Source organism: Trachurus japonicus, chromosome 17, assembly GCF_045865225.1.
Source record: "Trachurus japonicus isolate A0001 chromosome 17, Traja_1.0".
Lineage (NCBI taxonomy): Eukaryota > Metazoa > Chordata > Actinopteri > Carangiformes > Carangidae > Trachurus > Trachurus japonicus.
In genome coordinates, this window is record NC_140923.1 from 26,512,863 (window position 1) to 26,534,937 (window position 22,075).

Sequence of the window (22,075 nt, forward strand, 5' to 3'; positions counted from 1 at the left end):
ACCTCTTTTTCTCAAGATTTTGGTGCCAAAATGGCATTTTGGGCTAAACTAACCTATATTCAACCGCCAATTTCACAAGACTGGAACAAGATAGAAACAAACAGTTTTTTTGCTGGAAACTAGAGACCCTCATCTTTCCTTTGATGGGTTGAATGTGTATGTAGTAACAGTACATAATATATGGTGGGTCTACGGAAATCAGTCAAAAAGCTGGAAAATGCCTGGCAAGCTGGAGGAAGCTGCTGTGAGAATGGCTGGCAGTCAAAGAGTTAAAAACAACAATGTTGTGCAATCATGCTAAAAAGAGAAAGGGGGGGGGGGCTGTTAAAGGCAGCAGAATGTTCATTTTTTATTGTTCAGGATGGTTATTGCAGAGGGGATGTAGGATTTTTTGTAGATGTTTTTCCTGGCCAGTGGAACCTTATGGCGTTTGCCTGATGGCAGCAGCTGGAAGCAGTGGTGGAGGGGGTGAGAAGCATAGATATAGAAACGTTTATATATCTATGGTGAGAAGAGTCTTCTGTGATCAGGGTGGCCTTCCTGATCACAGAAGACTCTTCTCACCATAGATATATAAACGTTTCTATCTTCTTCTTGAAGGTGAGTAGGGATTCAATGAGGGACTGGTAGACCAGAGTTAAAACAGAGTTAAAACATGTGTGCTGACGTTGAAAGTCCTTAATTTCCTCAGCAGGTAGAGGCGCTGTTGTGATTTTTTAAAAATGGTGTCTGCATGCTTAGAGAAGGAGAGGCAGTTGTCCAGGTCAGTTCCAAGGTATTTAAAAGACTCAACCTGCTCCACCAGCTGACCCTGGATGCTGAGTGGTTTAAAAAGAGCGGTTGCTGACTCCCTTCTGCCCCCACAGCACAGCTCTTTGGTCTTCTGGACATTCAGCTCAAGACACAGCTGGTTAAAAGTCTGTGCCAGGTTTTTTTTTTTATCACGCAAAAAGTCACAACAAACAGGTTTTGCACAATGGTTTGCACTGATAAGTCTTAAAATATGTGCAACACCTTGTCATTACAATCCACGCCATCTACACAGTTACGTTATCAGCTGTTATTAAAACCCAACTCATCAGGACGCAATATTGGACCACCACTCACATTACACAACAAAATGGTAACAATTAATTAATTCAGGCGGCACGGTGGCACAGTGGTTAGCACTGTTGCCTCACAGCAAGAAGGTCCTGGGTTCGAATCCCCGGCCGCCCAGGTCCTTTCTGTGTGGAGTTTGCATGTTCTCCCCGTGTCTGCGTGGGTTTCCTCCGGGTGCTCCGGTTTCCCCCACCACTAAAAACATGCCAGCTTGCCTGATCCTCCAGTCAGTGCCCCTGACCAAAAGCACTGGCTCATAATCTGGAGTTGGTCCCCGGGCGCTGCACCGTGGCTGCCCACTGCTCTTCAGGGATGGGTTAAATGCAGAGAAAGAATTTCACTGTACTAGCTGTATATGTGACAAATAAAAGTACCTTTACCTTTAATCCACACTCAAACCGTTAACTGTACTTAACAAGCTGTTATTACAAGGTTTAGAACAGAATGTGGCGGCCTGGGAAAACCTGTCGGATGTCGCTGACGTTCTATTGTGGCAAATAGCCAAAATAGGTGGAAAAGCACTATTTCCACGATTTTGATATTTTGTGTGATTCTGGTACTTTGAACTCCCTACTACAACGTGGTGAATAAATATTTTAAGAAAACAAAACGGAAAGTACTTATTTTTATGTTTTTGTGGCGAGTAAAGCGTTTCATTTTCACCTGAGACACAGAACAGCTGATCTGCAGCAGCAGCGCTAGAGGAGACAGGTCCGTTGTTGTTGTAGAGGTAACATTCAAGGACCCTCGGAAAGCAGAAAATCCCACGATTCAGATGCTTTTTTACAGCTGATATTTATCATAAACCAGGGGTGCTCACACTTTTTCAGCCTGAGAGCTACTTTTAAAGTGACCAAGTCAAAATGATCTACCAACATTATTAATGATTCACGTTTATTATGAACATATAACACTTCATAAACAATATGTTGGTGTACCTGTTATAACTGCATGAACATATGGCACAATAATCGATACATTTGTGATCATTACCTTTACTCTGATGACCTGCACTGAATTGAATCAGCCAGGGAAGTATAGTCCGGACAGTAACTGCTGGTAGCCAGCCTCAGGCAGGCTTCCAAATGACCATCAGTCATGGTGGAGCGGTATTTAGACTCTTCATGTGCGAAAATGCTGACTCACATAAATAAGTGGAGCCAAAAAATGCAGTCAGTGACATAGCACATTTTCTTGTGTTCGGGTACTTTTCCTCTGTGAGTAAGTTCCAGAACTCTCCATGAGCCCTGGACTTCAGCTGAATGTCAGTTTGTAGTGTCAAAATTTCATCCTCCACCTTAGAGGAGTTCAGATGAAACAGTGTTGCAATCTTGGATGCAAGAGATTCCACTTCAACATTTTCTTGAAATGGGTAGCACATGAATGTAGCAACAGGCTCCAGCAAAGCAAAGTCCTGGAAGCGTCTGTCAAACTCTGACAGACAGCTGTCAAGCTCCTGTGCGTAGCGAGCACTGTCACACTGCACATGTGCCGTTTGTTGGGTCTCCAGCTCTGACGATAGGTTTGGGAAGCTTGTGAAATTATGGTGCTGCAGCTTTGTGGACAGATGCTGCAATTTTCGTTTGAAAGCATTGACTGAACTTATCATATTGACCACTGTTTTGTCTTTTCCTTGCAGCTCTACATTAAGCTCATTCAACATGTTGGTCAGATCGGTTAAAAATGCCAAATCAAGCAGCCACTGATTGTCATTTAGTTGGTTATATTCCACATGTTTAGCGACAAGAAGAAACTCCTTTATCTCCGGAAGCAGCTCACGAAACCTCTGCAGGAACTTCCCCCGACTCAACCACCTCACATCAGTGTGTAGCAACAACTCAGAGTGGTCACAGTCAGTGTTTTCCAGATGTGCACGGAACAGCCGTTGTTGAAGAGATCTAGCTCGAATAGAACAGGCGATCTTTGTTGTCACATCCATGATCTCTTTCATGTTAAGCATTTTTGCACATAATACTTGTTGGTGTATTATGCAGTGGTAATTAAGGAAGTCGGGTAAAGCGTCGTCCTCCCGGCACTTGGCAACAAATCCATTGGCCCGGCCGACCATGGCGGGCGCACCATCGGTTGTGATTGACACCAACTTGCACACTGGGAGCTGTGTTTTTTCAATAAAGTTTTTGAAAGACTGAAAAATGTCCTGTCCCCGTGTGTGCTCTTTCATGGGCAGTAATGTTAACAGCTCCTCTTTTGTTGTCATGTCCGCAAAAACCATCCGAATAAAGATGCACAGCTGGGCTGTATCGCTTACGTCTGTAGACTCGTCCAATTGCAGTGAGAAACACTCGCAATCCATTATGTCTTTACTGAGCTGCTGCGTCAAATCTCCAGCCATGGCTTCACAGCGCCTTGTCACTGTTGCTCTTGATAGCTGGAGAGCTTTGATTGAAGATAATATTTCTGACTTATTTTTAAAGTCCCGAAACAATGAGTCAGCTGCGGCAACGAATGCCTCTGTGGCAAGGTGAAGAGGGCCCGGGCGGGGATTGAACCCACACCTCCCGGGCAAGAGTCATGCGCGCTTGCCAGTCACCCAAAGGGACATCCCTTTGGCCAAGTAGCCAGGGCACATGATCAATTGGAGGCATAGTGACAGGAACCTCAACTGTCACACCTCTTTCATTATTTCTCCGTCTTGGAAGGACTTCTTGTGCGTAATGATGGTGTGACTCACCCGGAATGATGCTTCTGCGGCGGCCCTCGCTTTTGAGGTCGGTTGTGTGAAAAATGCCTGCTGTCCAGACAACTGTGTTTTCAGTTCTTTCACCTTTCTCTTTCTCAGCTCGCTTTTCGGAGGAAAATCCGTCTTGTATGTTTTATGAACAGTCCGAAAGTGCCGCTCCACGTTTCCCCTCTTCGGAACAGCGATGTGAGCTCGGCAGATTAGGCAAACATACTTCGAAAATGACATTGTGAAAAAAAAGTCCTCCTCCCATTCCGTGTGGAAATGGTAGGTTTTTGCCTTCTTGCTTGGTCCAGCCGCCCCACTCATGTTTATGCTGTGTCGGAGCACAAAACATTGGAAGGCTAATTAATTAGCTCACCGGAGTTTTAGCAGTAGCCGCGGTCAGAGAATTTCTACCGCGGTTTGCTGCGCACATGCAGTGACCCGCGACCCGATTGACCCCCGACCCACAGTGTGTTATTGTTGTTGCCATAGTGATGATGCAGTTTTTTCTTTTGAGTTTACTTATAATGTTTTGTTCTTCGTCGTTGTTTTTATTTTGAGTTTTTTTTTTTTTTTTAATTTTAATTTACTCTTTTTTTTTTCTTTTTTTTTTGTTCTTCATCACGCGATCGACCCACATGCCGATCGACGTAATGAGCACCCCTGTCATAAACGGTTCGGAAGTTATAATATGTTGTTGATGTTTTGTAAAACATGTGCAAGTGCCGATTATACATTCCGTTTAGCGCCGATGCTACGTTCTGTTTGGCATTGATGCTACGTTCGGATGCTAAACCTAGCATAGCATCGATGCTAATCCGAACGGGAGCGTGCCTATGTTCCCACAGCCCTATGTTCCCTCAGCCCTATGTTCCCTCATTTCTAACTTTTGTTGTCACTGAAAATTAGGCCCTATGTTCCCTCAGCCCTTTGGTCCCACCATTGGTTGGGTTTAGGCAATGAAGAAAGGAGTTGGTTAAGTTTAGTAAAAAGACCAGGTAGAGGCTAGACAGGCCAGATAGGTAAAGTCCAGATAGGTAGAGAGAGTCCAGAGGGAACATAGGGCTGAGGGAACATAGGGCTGTGGGAACATAGGCACGCTCCCGTTCGGATTAGCATCGATGCTATGCTAGGTTTAGCATCTGTTCCCGTACCACGTGATTACACGCACCCTATACGGTCCCTTCTTGTCATAGAGGCACCATTCAATGACCCTCGGAAAGCAGAAAACCACACGATGCAGATACAGTTTACAGCTCATCTCTATCATAAACGGTTCAGAAGTTGTTTAATGTTTTGTAAAACACTCGTCTTTAGAGGGTTAAAACAGCAGCGTTCTAGTTAAAGCCATTTTTCTCACTTTTCAGTTTTTTGGTCATAATAGATTAAAATGCCCATAACTTTTGATCTGAAAGGGCTATCTCAGTTATTCAAACAGTTATGAATGGCTGAAAACTTCTAGTTTATGGAAATATCAAAAAATGAAAATCCCACCATGTGAAGGGTTTTCCCAGGCCACCACACGGGAGGGAGGGAGGGAGAGAGGAAAAAGTAGGTCAAACCTGCTAGCTGTTAGCTACCGTAGCTCAGGCGTCGGTCTCCCGTCAGGTAAAAGCTGCCGTTTATTCCTCAAATGAAGCTCGTGTTTCCGGTACAGTTATCCATCACTGCTGTTGAATTAGCTGCTAAACTGCTGGACGCTAAAACCGAGGGGGTGTCTGTTTGTTTACAATTCACGAAAGCAACGTGAATGTACGTGCCGCTCACACTCAGTAGAGTTACGCAATGAGGCAGCATAGCCTCTGCCTCCCTTGGCGGCCAAACTGCTCATGCGTAAACAGCCACACACACACACACACCAGAAGAGGCAGAGCAGCTCTGTGCCTCTCCTCTGAAATACGAGACGGCGAGTGGTTTCTACGGCCGCTGCCTGACCGGAGGTAAACTCAGATGAGTCGCGTTTATTAGACTATGAAAATCACCAAATGCTGACACATTTAAACCTGTGGTAAAGTTATCTGAAATAATTAAGCAATATATCACGACAGGCCGTGGTATATGCTCATTATACCACGGCTAAGGGGCGTTGTTCGGCCCGACGCGAAGCGGAGGGACGACAACCCCCTTAGAGTGGTATAATGAGCATATACCACGGACTGGAGTGATATATTGCTATTATAAAACGGTTACCAATAAAGGCAATATGAAAGAGGGATACGCAATCAATTTCATGTAGTTTTATTCAACCAGAAATACATATTATCCAATAAAATAGCCTCACTGTGAAAAAAATAGTCCCACCTCTCCAGACGTTAGCTCCAAGTTAGCTCTGCATCTCGTCTTTTCCTCCGCTTTTTTTCAGATGAAAGTCACTGCTCAATCCCCTCTACCATTGTTAACCCTCCCCGGAGGTGAAAGTTCACCTTAAACATGTGGATTCAACTACTTTAGTCCGTTTTTTAACATCGTAAAAACATCAGCTGTCTTGGGCTACGGACTGCAACAGTCCGTTGTCATGGATACATGACAACAACTTCCATTCATACCAGTCATACGTGCCTGACGCGGAGTGATAGCTTACGCTGTGATAAGGCTTTAGAATAGTAGCCGTGGTATATGCTCAATATACCACGGTTAACAACCAATCAGATCGCCGGATTTCACCTTTCCGTTTTATAATTAAGCAATATCACACGAGAGGGAGTGCTGTTACTGTAGCTATATCAGCACGGGTGTGATTCGGCGGCCAAGTGCCGCAGATAATCACACCGTGTTGATATACAGTACAACAGCACGACCTCGAGTGTGATATTGCTTTTATACAACAGTGCTACGAGCGCATTTTAGAACAGTAATGAACTACAAGAGATTATGATTTGTTTGTCATTTATTTGGCTCCGCCAACAGAAATAGTTCCGCAACTGGAAGGGAGACAAGGCTGTTGCCAAGCAACACATAAACATTTCATACTAGCTTGCTACTAGCTACTAGGTTTTCCACCGAGCTGCTTCCAGTGCTGGTTCTGGTTCGGAGCCCGTGTCTGATTAGCACCGGAGCAACAGGACCAGTTATCGATGCCATTACATTTGTTTATCTGCTATGTAATCAATATAAACACAGTTGAAGCGGTCCGACCTCCCATTGGTTCGACCTCCCGTTACTCCGACAAAATCAACCACAAGTCGGACCAATAGAAGGTCGAACCAATGGGTGGTCCCGTTAGTTCGAACTGTCATCGCTACTTTGTGACAAGCTCCTCCATTGATAGGAGCATGCAGCTCTCTCTCTCTCTCTCTCTCTCTCTCTCTCACACACACACACATCACACACGCGGCCCAGAAAGGAGCCAGATCATGTCAGATCGCGCACAACCATCATAAATGCTGATCAAGATGTGTAAACTGATAATCAAAGCCCCCCTTCCAGAGTACAGAGTAAAAGAAATACACTTTTTTTTTCTCTCACCCCCCCCCCGCTCGAGCGTGGCTGAACCTGGCCGGCTTGAGCTCACTTCACGGGCGCGAGTCTGCTGCAGCCGCCGGTCCTGCTGACAGCAGACTGAGAGAAAAAAAAAGTAAATTTCGCTTTGGTTAGGTTCAGGCAATGAAGAAAGGAGTTGGTTAAGTTTAGTAAAAACACCAGGTAGAGGCTAGACAGGCTGGAAGCATAATGAGCGTTATATGTTATTAATATGAAGTGCTTGTTTTGCACATGATCCGTTTGATCCCAGAAAGGAAAGGATCAATGCGCAGCCTCCGTTTCATTTCTGATTGCGTCCGTCTGTCTGTTCGGAGTGGGAGAGAGAGAGAGAGAGAACCCAATCCACCTGTCTGTATACCTGTCTGTAATGTAAGTTTGATTTGATATGAGTGTCAAGGTTTAATTATGGACACTAATGAGCGCGCAGCAGTGCGTAAAAGTCGTGCGTAATGACAGCTCCTCTTCTTCCACGTGTGTTTTATTGACAGGTGGAGCCTATATGAATAATTATAAAAAATGCATAGTGAACGGTAAGAATGGAGAGTTGGACTAATGCTAATAACTAGTCCAGTTCGAACTAATGAGAACCTCCCATTAGTTCGAACTCTCATTACTCCGATTGTCGGACCAATGGGAGGTCGGACTTATGGGAGGTCGGACCAGTGCCATGGACCCGTTGAAGCTAAGTAGCTGAGCTACATGGCTAACAACAGCTAACGCTAATATCAAAACACATTGCCGTCAAAACCATAGACTGTAAAAAAAAAAAAAAAAAACGTAGTTGCCCCCGTGGCGATTTTTTTTTCCAGCCGGGTTTAGTAGAGATTTATCGCCAATTAGACGGACCAGGTCAGGTCCGGGTTTTAATGTTCAGTTCCGTTTATAACTGTAGCAGCAGCAGAGAGATGGGGAAGCTCGGGCAGCTCCTGTATGGGGAGCGTGGCTCTGACTTAGCTCCTGTCCAGCTGAACAGCGGAGTGATAATGTCTGTAAAAAGTCGCAGTGCTGTTATACTGTATATCAGCACTCATGGAACGTCTCTTGTCCAATCAAATTGCTCGGTTGGGACCGGTCGGAACTAACTGTTGTATAAAAATAAATAAATAATTAAACCTTAGATTAACTAAAGTTATGTTCACCCTGTCATTTTGGATGGGCCAGTTGTACAAGTGAGTGGGCCCAGGCCCGTTAGGCCCACCCATAACGCCGCTACACCAAACCCCACCAACAAATAGCACACAGCTTTATAGCAGCTATCTGATGATCACAATGGAGGATCTACTTACAAAGATGTAAAGAGACAAATATTTTTTTTAAATCATAGCTACAGGATGAGTGAACTTTGGATGCAATGACATTTGTCAGGTGACGTCAAATAAAGTTGCACTGTAACTGACATGTAAACGAGAAGCTAATAATTCAGTGTAAATATGTGTTGTGTTTCCAGCTTGCTTCACTGCACTCAAGCTTAGTGACCCAAAAATGTTGTAAATGTAAACATTTGGGAGTGATTGAATGAGCCTAAAACTGTTATGGTTTGTGTGGTTGTGTTTCCATTTTTCTGTGTGTGAGTTATGAGATGCCCATGTTTCTGTGTTCATTGTTTTGATTTTATTTTGAAATGCCTTGCGAATCTCCCTGTGCTTTCCTAAGCTGTAAGTACTTTATATGTCTCACCTATGGGATTTCCACACCTGTGTCCAGTGTTTTCCCTCTCTGTCCCTCCATTCGTATCTTTGTCCACTGTGTCCCTGGGTTGTTCTTATTTTTGGTCCTCTTTTTGTTGGACTGCTTCACCTGGACCAGAGCGATAGATATAACATTTTAACAATATACAACAATGTTATATCTATCGCTCTGACCTGGACGCTTCAGTTGTTTTTTGTTGCCTAAACCAGGTTCATTTCAGTACGTTCTTAAAGTTACAGGCCCCCTAGTGGTTGGGACGCCGGCGTCCCAAATTAAAGGGATAGTTCACCCTAGAATGATATTTCGCTCATTATCTACTCACCCTCATGTTGACTAAGGGCTGGAAGAATTCTCAGAGTCCACCGTCCCTTCTCTGAGTTACAGGGGGTCTTGGCGTAGCAGTGCATGTCCATATAACGGTTGCAAAGGGACACCAGAGCTCTTCGTAAAAAAACACACACAAAAAAACATCCAAATACCTCCATGATGCTCGTATGTAATGTCCGTCTTGTGCTGAAGCCCCAAATTGCGTAATTGTCCCGAAAAAAATTAAATAAGTCTATATTTTAAGCTTGTTTGTAGCGGAAGCTTCTCGAAGCTCCTCTTCCTGGTCCGTCCAAATCTCGCGTGATTTGCGCCGGCGTCAGTGCGGTTACTGCGAATCACGCGAGATTTGGACGGACCAGGAAGAGGAGCTTCGAGAAGCTTCCGCTACAAACAAGCTTAAAATATAGACTTATTTAATTTTTTTCAGGACAATTACGCAATTTGGGGCTTCAGCACAAGACGGACATTACATACGAGCATCATGGAGGTATTTGGATGTTTTTTTGTGTGTGTTTTTTTACGAAGAGCTCTGGTGTCCCTTTGCAACCGTTATATGGACATGCGCTGCTACGCCAAGACCCCCTGTAACTTAGAGAAGGGACGGTGGACTCTGAGAATTCTTCCAGCCCTTAGTCAACATGAGGGTGAGTAGATAATGAGCGAAATATCATCAGGGTTGCCAACTCTCACGCATCTGGCTTTGGCACTCATCAATAGGCTCTCTGATTGGTGTGCGCGATGCTTATCCGCGTGTCGATTGGACGGCTGCTCAAGCACAGCACAGTAGGACGGGGAGTTGTCAATCAGCGACCCCCCCCCCCCCCCCACCAACAGCGGCACGGTGCTGAAGCCTGGACCCGACTTGGTCCGAATCCGATGGCCAAAAAAAAGAGGGAGAGAGCGAAGCCCGAGACACAACCTGACCTGACCGAGTTATGTTTTCAGACTGAACGCGGCTGGAACTGACGCCTGCGGTCGGGCTGGTTGGGCCAGTCCGTTGAAAACTATAAAATCAAGATGCAGACTGGGTAGCACAAAAGTACAGCCAGGCAGCTCAGTCCAGAGAGCAGAGGAGAGAGAGACAGCGCAGCAACAGGTGTGTCTGTGTGTACGTGTGTGCGCAACTGCGCATGCATGCACGTGGGCCATACCTGCAAACTCCGAATGGGTGTTTATTATAATGTTTATTACAGAAGAGAAACACACATTTCAGGACCTGACTTGTATCATCAGGCTGTAGTAGAAGACTGAAAATCACAGGACATGTCTGTTCTGTCCTTTCATATATTAATAGGCTTGATAGGCTGGTCCAGGCCAAAAGCCAGAGCTCCCCACTAGACCAGTTTCATACACTCCAGCCATACAATGATAGGAACCACAGATCTGCTTTTTTCCCTCTTATCTGAAGCAAATGTTGTGTTTTCCCTTTATTTTCTTCTCAGAGTACACCAGAATGCTTCAAATACATGTTAAAATCACAATTTTTTCCTGGGGGGGTGCCCCCAGACCCCCCTAGAGGGATATATTTTGTCACCTATTACACCTCTAGCCTACTCAGTTTGCAGGTATAATGTGTGTGTCTGTGTGTGTGTGAGAGAGAGAGAGACAGAGAGAAAAACTACAATAAACATAACTATTATTAATATTATTATTATTATTATTATTATTATTATTATAGACACCCCCCCCTCACTCCAGCCCAGGACCAAAAGTTGGCAACCCTGATATCATTCTAGGGTGAACTATCCCTTTAATAACACATGAAGGGCGTCCTTAATAGAGATTGCCAGCGCGTCGTCATCATGACGTATTCCCGGCGGGGAACGCAAAGCATTGTGGGAAACTTTGGCACAAACAAACGCGCCAGACTTTGAATTTGTGGAGGCAAGAACGCTAGTTTCAAATATCTACTGCTCTGGTTTGAAGATGCCGTCAACCTGCTGTGTCGTGAACTGCAACAGTCGTTCGCACGATAGACAGGGCAAAAAGTTACATTTAGTACCATATAATTATATATATATGGGTGCTGGAAGTTGGGCAGCAGGTTAATGTCAGCGGACCACACCATGTTCATAGGGATCCAGCCCTTTGATTGTCTTTATTTTGTCCTCGTATCGTTTATTTGCGGCTGGATTTAGTTTTAGGCGGTATGGTTCTTTGTTGTTTTCCTTTGCCCGCTGCATTGTGCCAGTTAATTCTGTTTTTTATTGTACTTTTGTTATTATTTACATTGTCCATGTCTAGCGCGCTATGTAGATGGGGGAAATTGGCCAAAGATACCCACAATCCTTTGCGTTTCTGATGACGTTGCCGCCCAGTTGGTCACGTGTCTTGGCAATCTCTATACAAACGAAAGTAGGCCTGGTGTAATGAAAACTCCACCACAGACCTTTTAAGGACACTTTCGGCAACATGTAGGGGAAAATATGAAGTTTCTAGGTCCTACGTTTTTTTCACAGTCACTGAAAATGTCTCAAACAATATCAGACTACGGCAGCCCACAAGCGACGTCACGTCAACAACGAAGGTGATTTAAACATATATGTATGATCTGTACACCTCTTCTTTCACCACCAAAAAATCGTATACTGTCATATAAACAAAAGCAAAGAACAAAAATTCAGTTTTTACCCCATCAAAGTTTTAAACAAGCCTGCTCACTGAACACAAACAAACCCGGAAGTCATTTTCGAGTGCCGAAAAATACGGACAATCATCAATAATAGACCCACTAAAACACTGAATAAAATTACAAGCTTACCCTCTTGTTAAAGCTGAAGATGTGCTCGACAAAACGGGCATCTTCAATTTTATCCATCGTGACCAGATAACCCATCATAGGTTACGTTTACCCGCAGTGCTAATGCTAATGAGTCATTATCCGTCAGACTGCGCACCCGCTTTGCGCATCTTTCGTGCCCTGTCAATCATAGTCACGGGGGTGAAAACTTTTTCGTCCAATAGCAGAGACCCTAAGGTGTGACCTGATATATAATGATCGCTGATTGGGCAAAGCTTAAGCCTGCACCCAGCTGGTTCCTGTGGTTCCCTCTCCCCCTAGTGTCAACAAGTAAGCAATACAAGTCTCCACAAAAAGTGGGTTTTTACTGCCCCAGTTTTAAAGTAATAATGTTTTATTCTATTTCTATTCTATTTTAAATGTCCTTGTTAATTTAAGCCATCACTGGTGGTTGTGGGATGTTTACTTCTGGAGTTTTAAAGGAAAATAACAATATAATACAGGCGAAAATAGGTCAAATTCCTGTTTGGATGGGTTTTGGACACCAAATATTAATCCCCCTAAATTCAATTTTCAAATGGCATTTTACTTATGTAACTAATGTTCCTAAAAGCCATCAAGTTTGTGATTGGCCCCAATAGGTTATCTGTTGGGGGGGAAAAAATCTCACTAAAATCTTGCAGTGTGCATTTTAGCCAAATTGGACAATTTTGGACAGGTTTTGCACACTGGACATCGCCAAGGGACACTCTTTGGAAAAACTCTATAGTGCCTCAGTAGTTTTACATATCAACCTAAAATTTGGTACATATGTGGACAGGGAGTGTGTGAACCATATATGTAAAATTCAACCTGTTTTATAATTAGGATTTTGAAATATCACCTTTTCACCAAAAATTTCAAACTCGTTTTTTTTTTTTTTTTTTTTTTTTTATGTATTTTCAGAAGCTCAATTTTTTATGGAATGACTCAATTCAATATTTTATAGATATAGATGTAAAGGGACAAAGGTTGTCTTTCATTTAAGCCATAAACCATAGTTGTGGGATTAGTACTTCTGTGGTTATAAAGCTTTAATTGCAGTGATACAAAAACAGGCGGAAATTGCCAAAAATGGCCTCTGCATGAAGAGGTTAAAGTGAACAGTGTCTGCACCATGACAAAATCATTATAGGTAACATAAGCCGTGTCATTTGTGCCACCACTGACAGATAATGGCTTTATGATCTTGCACAGGCAGAGGGCTGGCTCCTAAAGACTACTTAAATTAAAGTTCCCCTTCATGTTGACCAGCTCGGTAAATATGACATTCCTCAGTCAACCTTTCACCTTCACATCCTTGCATTATGAGTTGTTCTTTAAAAAATCACCATGTGTTTCTAGGTTCATTCATTCATGTTATATAAGAAAAATATATTAATGTTTCTTACATACATTATATACAATAGGCTATATGTTTTAGAGCAGCTTGTCCAGCCTGGCTGTACATCAGCAATGGTGCAGCTTTAATCCTCCACACTTTTCTGAATAAACGCTTTTCAATTCACTTTAATTCAGAAAAAGGGTGTCTGTGAAAGGAGTTGGGAAAAAAAGGTCCTATTTCCTGCTCTTTGTGCAACAAAGAAAAGTGAAAACATGCTCAGTGAATCAAACCTACCTATTTGTGCGTGGGTTTCATGCTACAGTTCAAGACAGGTGCAGATTAGGTTAATTAGAAAATTCAACAACAGGTGTACTGTGCATCACCCTCTCACCTTGTGAATCATATCACCTCCTCCTCCGCCTGTGACCCTGAACAGGAAAGGCGAGTGTATAGAAGGAATGGAAATATAACTGTGGCCTGAATGCTACTGCACAACACTGTTTCCAAGGATATCATGGGCCTACATGAGGAATTAGTTTTTACAATTCGAAGGCATTTTCACTGTTTTGCCTGTATGAGTCACTATCGAAGTGTCAAGGTTGAGGCACAATATTATTCCTGTGGAATAAGCTCACATGCAGAAAAATACACGCACAAGACTAGAGTGGCTAACGTTGTAAGCAAAAAAAGTAATTTGAAGACCGTAAATATTGATAGATAAAAAAGAAAGAGGATATCAGCAGCACATTGATTAAACTCTGCCACTGCTTCACTGTTTTCATTTTCTCCTTTTTACACCAGTCTTGGGTGAGTGGGTGAGATTAACTCTCCACTCAATTTATCCGGAAGCTCAAAAGACAGGTAAATCCCAGGGCAGGAGTTTGGCTGTGATTGCATTCTCCTTGCAATGATGCTCCTGTATGTGCCGCATTGATACAGCTGCAAAGTCAAGAGCGGGAGAAACTCCCCAAGAGAGCAGGAGAAATCTACTGTAAGTTTGTTTCACCACTTTAGTCAAGACTGATACGTTTCGAAAGCCGGTGGATGAATTGCAGAGAACATTTTACACAGACCATCATGGTCTCCAGAGGATGAGTCTCACTGGATCGAGCAAATGCTGACCTTTTCCCACTAGTGCCAACATGATGTTCACTCTTCAGCCTCTATCGACTGTGTGTGGTGGAACTGATAATGCTACATTTTCTTCAAGTGCCACAGTCGTGGGAAAATTTAAATTTGTCCATGCAGAGTCGCTGGGGGGTGGGAGTGTGTGTGTGTGTGTGTGTGTGTGTGTGTGTGTGTGTGTGTGTGTGTGTGTGCGTGCGTGCGTGCGTGCGTGTGTGTGTGTGTGTGTGTGTTGGGGGTTGAGCCAGTCCTAGCTGACATTTGACAAGGGCAGGTCACGCTCTATCACAGCTGCTTCACATTCATGTTTAGTCCAAAACGCATTATGGCATTCTGCAGATTGAATCATTATGGTGAATACTGTAAACATCAGCATATTTTTAGTATTGTAATTGTTATATTTAGCTTAAGTAATGCTGTGCTTGTGTAACCATTATCCTCACAGAGCTGCCTGCATGGCTGTAGACTTTTTGTCTTTTAAAAAAAGGAAAGACGGAATGACGTAAAACAACTGGTCTCTGTCACTTTTAGCAAAGTGGTGGTTGGCCTTGTTTGACATTCACATGAGGTAACAGAACTGCTGAAGTGAGAAGTGACTAAGACAGAGGCAGAATTTATGGTTAGTTTGTAATTGGAAGCTGCTCCACTCTAAACCAAACGGCCCGGTTTCGAAACTCTTTGGAATGTTGTGTAAAACGTAAATGGAAACAGAATGTGATGATCTGCAAAACATTTAAATCACATATTTAGTTGATAAACAAAATGTGTTGAAAATGAGAAATGACATTCTTGATATGCCCATTTTGATTTGAATACCAGCTTATATGGGATTTAAATGTTTTGCAGATCATCACATTCTGTTTCTACTACTAAATACGATCAGTTTGTTTACCGACACTGCTCTGCATTATACGCATGGGTTCTTCCATTGGTCTGGTTTAGGATAAGATTCATGTTAACACCACTCATCATTACCACATGAATGTATGTCTCATTTTCTCTTGCATGAGGCAGGATAATTAGGATTTAATTATATACCACTAAAACATGATTGTGTTTTGTTCTGTATGCTGCATGGTGGTTTTATGCAACACAATCTTATTATATAAAGACCTAACTCTTCCTCTATCACAGCATGTAAAAGCAAATAGCCAGCTTGATAGAAACTGTGCAGTAGACCTTAAACCAGTAAATTACACTTCTATATATCACTCTGTAATTCTCATTCCCTGAAACCAAACACTGACTGGTTTCAGCTAATTAGTATGTACTGTATCTCTTCCACCTGAAATGAACTGACACAATGAAATAGCCCATAGCACAGAGGAAGCTTCATATTGTTTTGCGAAATGATGTTAAGTGCGTTCTCACCTGAAGGGACTCTTTTTTTATCCACTTCTGAGGATGCAGTTAATTAGGGTTGGTAGAAGTAAGTGAGTTTCTGTGTTTAATTACATCAGCGCTCAATAAAACTGCATTTTCCACTGTGATGTAACTCAGTTGCTGCAAATACAAGTGTAGCCGATGTCAATCTGGCCCTCAGCGTTGTGTTTCTCGGTATGGACTGCCCCAGGTGGGGTTTGAACCCTGGTCTCCTACACGGTAGGTGATGATGCAAACTGTTTTGCCAAGAGCTCAATGAGTGCTTAGCTACAGGTTTGCACATCCTTTATGGGTGAGTGAGTGCACCTCCATTACACAAGCATATAGCACTGTGCAAATTTGTGTTTTTTTTGTTTGTTTGTCAGATTGAGAAATGATCACTTTTTAATATGAATCATTCTAAACCATCCATTTGTTGACAGTTCATACTTAAGTACAAGGCCTTTCTGAGTGGAGTTTGCAGGTTCTCCCTGTCTCTTTCTTCCAGTCCAAAGTCATACACACAGGTTGTACATCCATGATGTGAGTATGTGTCGTTGTGTTAGCCCTGTGATAGACTGGCTACCTTGTCCTATGTCAGCTGATTGGCTCCAACCTCCTTATGACCCTACACAAATAACTAGTATAGACAACGGATGGAGACAGTGGCATCTTGATGTGCACATTGAGCAAAGAGTGGATACACTTCACTGAGTTACATTTCAATGTAGTCAGTTCTAAGTGATTCTAAGTGAAAAATAATCAAACAAGTCTATCAATATAAACTGTATTTTAGGTTGCATAAACAACTTAGGCTGGGAAAACTGTTTGTGAGTAAAAACATTGGAGACTGGAAAACAGGAAATGGTTTATGACTTCAATTATATTTGTTTACAGTTTAGTATGAAAAGAAAGCTTTAAAAAAAGAAATGAAATAGTCACGTCTCTTGAGCTCCTCTAGACAAAAAGCCTGTGGAATTGGTTGAACCACTGTGACCCCAAACTAAACATCGTCTTTGTAAAATAAAATTCAAAGTAAAAACCAAAAGTACAAAAAACGTCATAAAAAAAACAGATTATTTCTGTCAAAGAGGCACAAGTTAAGCAACACCACACTCTACAGTTAATGACCAAAAACAGCACACACTCACAAACAACATGTCTGAATAGTCTGTACAATAATAGACCAAGAAATATGCTGAATGTTTTGGACATGACAAAGCAGCAAGGAACAAAGAGACAAAGAAAAAGATCTTCTGCTGGAGACGATACACAAACGCTCCCTGAGGTAAAGGTGCAGGAGAAGGAGGCTGTCAGGCATTTTATTCTCATCCTTCAAAGCAGTTTATGTTTCAGAGTTTTTTGGGACAGTACTTTCGCTCAAAGCTGGCTACGTCGAACTTCCGAGTGCAACCTTTGTAGTTCATGTAGCGGATCTTTCCAAAGATAGGTCTCTCTGCCCAGCCCTGGTCGTGGATGCCACAAATAGACCACATGCAACCTACACGAGGGGGGAAGCGACAGAAGGGCATAAAACGTGAGGAAAAAAAAACAAACAGAGTGCATTAATGTCACACTGAGGAGAATTTAATCTGTTTGCTTACCGACAAAGCCATTTGGGTCCTGGCCGTCCAGCTCATAGCGGTCGTTAAGGTACAGGGCGATGGAGAGGGCCTCTTCAGGTGAAGTGGTCCACTCCAGGATCTTCTTGGCCCAGTACATCCTCATGAATCCATGCATCTTCCCCTCAGTGACCATCTGGTACTAAGAGAGCGGGCATGCAATAAAAGGTGTAAGTGGTCACGGTAGACTAGCATTAAAAACACTTTAATAAATCAGACTTGGTGAGACCCAGACTTAATGTAATACCTGAGCTGCGTTCCAGAGTTTGTCGTGTGTCTTTGCTTCCTCCAGCTGCTGACGGGTGTAGAGATACGGCCTCTCGTCTTTGGCGTGGTCTTTCAAGGTCTTCTGAGCCCATTCATAAGCACCTATGTACATATTAGACAACAATTATGAAAACACAAAGATGGAGATGAACCATTTCAAATGCTTCAAATGAAATGAATCACTCATCCGTTTTTGACCACAGAATGAACGATGAGATTTCAACTGACCCTCCACTCTGTCGTATTTCTCGTTGTAGAAGCAGAAGTTGTCCGTCAGCTCCCTGCGCACCACCAGCTCCTCGATGAAGGAGGCGGTTGGCTGGCCCGAGCTCTTCCCGCTGCTCTGGACTTGCAGCGTCACACGCTGGGCTGACACATGGCCTGATGGGAGCAGAAAGACACAGTTGAAGAGAGAAAAAGGTGAGAGGTGTTTAATGATGGACAGAAATAGGAGAGTTTCTTCCCCAGTTCAGAGCTGGTGAAAGGAAGCCAACTTATGCTGCAACCTGGTGTCCCTGCTGTTCACTTTCAACTCAGAGAAAGTTTGATATATTAGACAGCAAAGCCTTGTAAATGAAGACACAGGAGATATGCAGACGCCTTCTGGGTGAACAGTGATTGAAGTGCATATAACTTAGTGATGGGTAGAATTTTCAGTAATAAATTAAATGACATTGAGGTTAATGGCGTCCAGTTGTTTGAAGATACTGGCAGCAGCATGAGCAGACAAGAAGCTTTTCGAATCCATATGGTAGGCTGGAATAAGCTTTCTCTGTTTTAAAAGGATAAATAGCAACAACATCAACTCTGGTGCAAGAATCCACTTTGAATTTTTTCTGTGTTTTGAACACAGCGTGAGTTTTGTAGAAGAATCAGCTATCAAATCAAACCCTTCAGTATTTTTCATGATTTATAGATTGAAGGCATCACATCAGAGCTGTAAACATGCATTTTAATAAACTGTGCTCTCTCTGCAGTGATACACAGAAGTCCCAGTCTGCAGTCAGGTTGCTTATATTATCAGCATAAAAAAAGGATGTTGCCATGTTTCGCTAGAAGAAAAAAAAAGGCACTGATGGAGATAATAGATGTATGGATCCCTGTGGGACACCATCAATCAGACAGTTATTCATTGTGGTAACAATGCACTCAAATGAACTTTTCATGATAACTAACCGAACCGAATCCAGGGGGAGAGGGAGCTGAGGGCAGCAGCATTGGGGTCGTTGCGTTTGGTGTCAAACAGTTTAAGGCGTTCGTCGATGAAGGACTCCAACATGGCCATCCCGCCCTTGGTGCCCGGCGTGGCCCACTCCGGCTCTCCCACCATCCTGTCCACCTGCAGCGAGGACAGGGCTTTGGCCCAGTCTACTGGCTGTAAGGTGAAGAAGGGAGAAGAGAGAGGAGGACTCAGCAGAGGTCACAGCTAAAATATACACAAGCTGCAAACTTCAAAAGCAGTGAGGGAAGTTCTGAGCCTTTCACCTCGTATTATCAGGAGGCTCGAGTCACTGATCGGCATATCAATCACACCCTGCAGCTTCACCGGCGCCGGGAAGGAATTTTAACTTTTACAGTCAAAAGAAATTGACTGTTTACATTCTCTCATCAATTAATAATGTGCAGGGGAGAGGAGAAAGCTGAAGGTTGAAAGGAAAGAAGTGTTCTATTGCAGGAGTCTGACTTCCAAACTCATCAATGAGCTCTCTGACAGCTTGTTTCCCACTGTATTGATCTTAGTAAACACTTCTACAGTCCTGATTTTTTTTTAAGGTAAAGACAAATTGTGTTTGCCAGAGCCAGACGTCCTTGAGTATGACATGAAAACAAATACTTGACTTGTCTCTCCACCTTACAAAGCACATTAACATTTGTCCACACACCCATCTGAGCGTGCCCTTCGCCGTTACCGCGGCACTTACTTTGGCGGTTCTTGTAGCTGTGTAGGGATGTTTCTCAACCAGAGGAAAATCAGTGAGGAACTCTGGCAAAAGTTTAGTGATTTTGCTTCTGATGGTCCTGGCGGCGTACTCCTGCTTAGGTGATGCTACCCAGCACGGAACAACATTATGGGCATCAACCTGTAACAAGAAAATTGGGTTGATTCACATTTCAGGCAACAATGAAAACAGGAGCCTTGACACAAGTTAGGCCAATGCATTAAAATACAAATGAGACCTGTAATCATAAACTATGGTGACCTTTCTGGCTATGAGCTAAACATAAATAATACTAAAGCTATAGATGTTGGTGGCAGCTAGGATGAAGCATTCAAAAGAAACAATCCGACCTTAACTTGAGATATAGAGATTGAAATAAAGTGAAATATCTAATGATGAATATACATCAAACACCTTTAACTATCTACATGACTGAGATAATGGAATTTGGAGATCTCAGGATTTTTCACAAGTGGAAACTCGTTCCTTTAACTTAACTTGGATGTAATAAAAATGAATTAACTATCTGTTTTTCGCTCCATAGCCAGCTCTTATTTATTGTTGTTTTTCATGTATAATGTATAATAATTTGTGGAGCAATGTACAACAACTACCACAAAAGCAGGAGGCAACTCAACAAAAACTATTCCACAATTTATTCCTACAAATCACCTCCTGGTGAGTGACTTTTTACTTTTTATTTTTACCTGTATGAGAGGTATGTCCTTGGGAAGTTTCTTTTTGACGTCCTCCAACCACTGCAGTGGCTCTCTGAGGGGGGAGAAGTCGGTCACCACAGCCCCCAGGCTGCGGTCGGACACAAAGCCAGGGAGGACGTCCCCCGCTGAACCATGAAGCAAGTGGAACTGGACGTCTAAGGCTTTACATTCCTGTGTACGGAGGGTTGAAACACAAAGGTAAACCTCATAAAGTTGGTTGTGACTTGATACCACTTGAAGTGCCAGTGTCTTTGACTAACCCTAACCCTGACTGTTGTTCACTTTCAAACTGACTCCATTCCTCTCCTGTACCACCTCTAATATTACCTCTAACCATAAGTTTGATTGTTCTGGTGATTGATTTTTAATGACTGACCTCTAAATGAGACATTACTCAAACAGATACAATACTCAATCAAATAGACAGTGCTATCTTCAAACGGTTTTCTGTGGCCAGCAACATAAATTCCATGGATCTTTTATACACTCACTCAAACAATTCATTGACTTACAATACAATGGAAAGAATGACAATTATAAAACTAATCATATCATAAATGTGATTAGTAATAAAGTCATTTACTTCATTTGAAAGAGCTGAACAGTTTTGCTGGTGTGTACTTTGGTGTATGACTGATTTGATTATACAACTGTAATCAATACCTTTGCAACTTCCTCCAGACCTTTCAGCAGGAAGCTGTAATGTCTCAGAGTGGACAGCTCTGACTCTGGCACAACCAGGCAGAAACAGATGTGCAGGGGAAGGTTCTCCTTCACAGCCAGCCGCTGCGCGTGGATCAGCGCCCAGTTATCTAAGACACAGGAAAAAAAACACACATATGTTGCAATTAGAAACAAAGTTAAACCTCATCTATCTATCTAAAAGCTCCACTACTGGTTGCGCTTTGAGCATCACCTTGTACTCTGTGGTCCCTTGACATCCAGTACAGGACGCCCTCTGAGCCCTGCTTTATCTTCTCAGTGTCTGACATAAACCGCAGGCGCTTCTTGTTAAACTTCATCTCCTTCTTCTCTGACCTCTGCTCCTTCAACAGCTCCTGCAGCCATCCCCTAGCACCACTCTCCTTCTTCTGCTCCTTCCCGGGAGCCAGCTTCTGCTGCTTGGCCGCCGGCCCTTTTCCAGAAGGAGCAGACGTTGCCTTACGTTTTTTGTCCGACATGATGCTTTCACTGTTGAATGACTTGGTCAAGAGGGAGAAGAGTAGGCTGTGCCTTTGATTGGTATCAAGCTTCGGTGCAGAGGAAAACGCTGAGCTGCAAGAAACCACAGTGGAAATTGAAAAACTCACAACAACTGCACGTGAAAGGCAAACACGGGAAGTACACAGTTCATTATGGGAATGTAGGAGACACACACCAAACAACAATGAAAGAACCCCCACCCCATTCAAACGAGCGTCGTTTTGAAGAAAACTTACCTCCTCCAGATGCAGAGCAGCATGCAGTAGCAGAGGATAAGAAGTGAGGACAAGCTGCGGCTGCACAACAACAGTCCGAGGAGAATGCGACACTAATACGAGGCGTACTCGCACACGTTGGTGTTTTCCCTTACACAACCGGTTACATGAGCACGCCTGTGTTTAGGTTTTGTAACACAGTTGTTGTTTTCAATTAGACTACGTTTCCCACAATG

At 43.1% G+C, this 22,075-nt stretch overlaps 1 protein-coding gene across 1 annotated transcript; it reads right to left on the minus strand.

Moving 5' to 3' along the window:
• Positions 1-16,800: 16,800 nt before the first annotated feature.
• On the minus strand, positions 16,801-22,062 carry cpdp (CPD photolyase). Its single transcript, XM_085804471.1, has 10 exons — positions 21,861-22,062; positions 21,338-21,696; positions 21,085-21,233; positions 20,410-20,592; positions 19,685-19,843; positions 18,939-19,137; positions 17,991-18,143; positions 17,743-17,864; positions 17,478-17,637; positions 16,801-17,374 (listed from the first exon to the last, which is right to left on the minus strand). The coding sequence occupies exons 1-10, from the start codon at positions 21,881-21,883 to the stop codon at positions 17,226-17,228; spliced, it is 1,656 nt and encodes a 551-aa protein (XP_085660597.1). The 5' UTR covers positions 21,884-22,062; the 3' UTR covers positions 16,801-17,225.
• Positions 22,063-22,075: the final 13 nt, after the last annotated feature.

Bases quoted from the DNA above. Each gene is read 5' to 3' on its own strand.
- cpdp (XM_085804471.1), bottom strand. From the start codon at position 21,883: ATGCTGCTCTGCATCTGGAGGAG. The intron at 21,697-21,860 runs GTAAGTTTTCTT...GGTTTCTTGCAG, and splicing joins CTGCTCTGCATCTGGAGGAG to CTCAGCGTTTTCCTCTGCAC. The intron at 20,593-21,084 runs GTATTGATTACA...CTCCGTACACAG, and splicing joins GTCTGGAGGAAGTTGCAAAG to GAATGTAAAGCCTTAGACGT.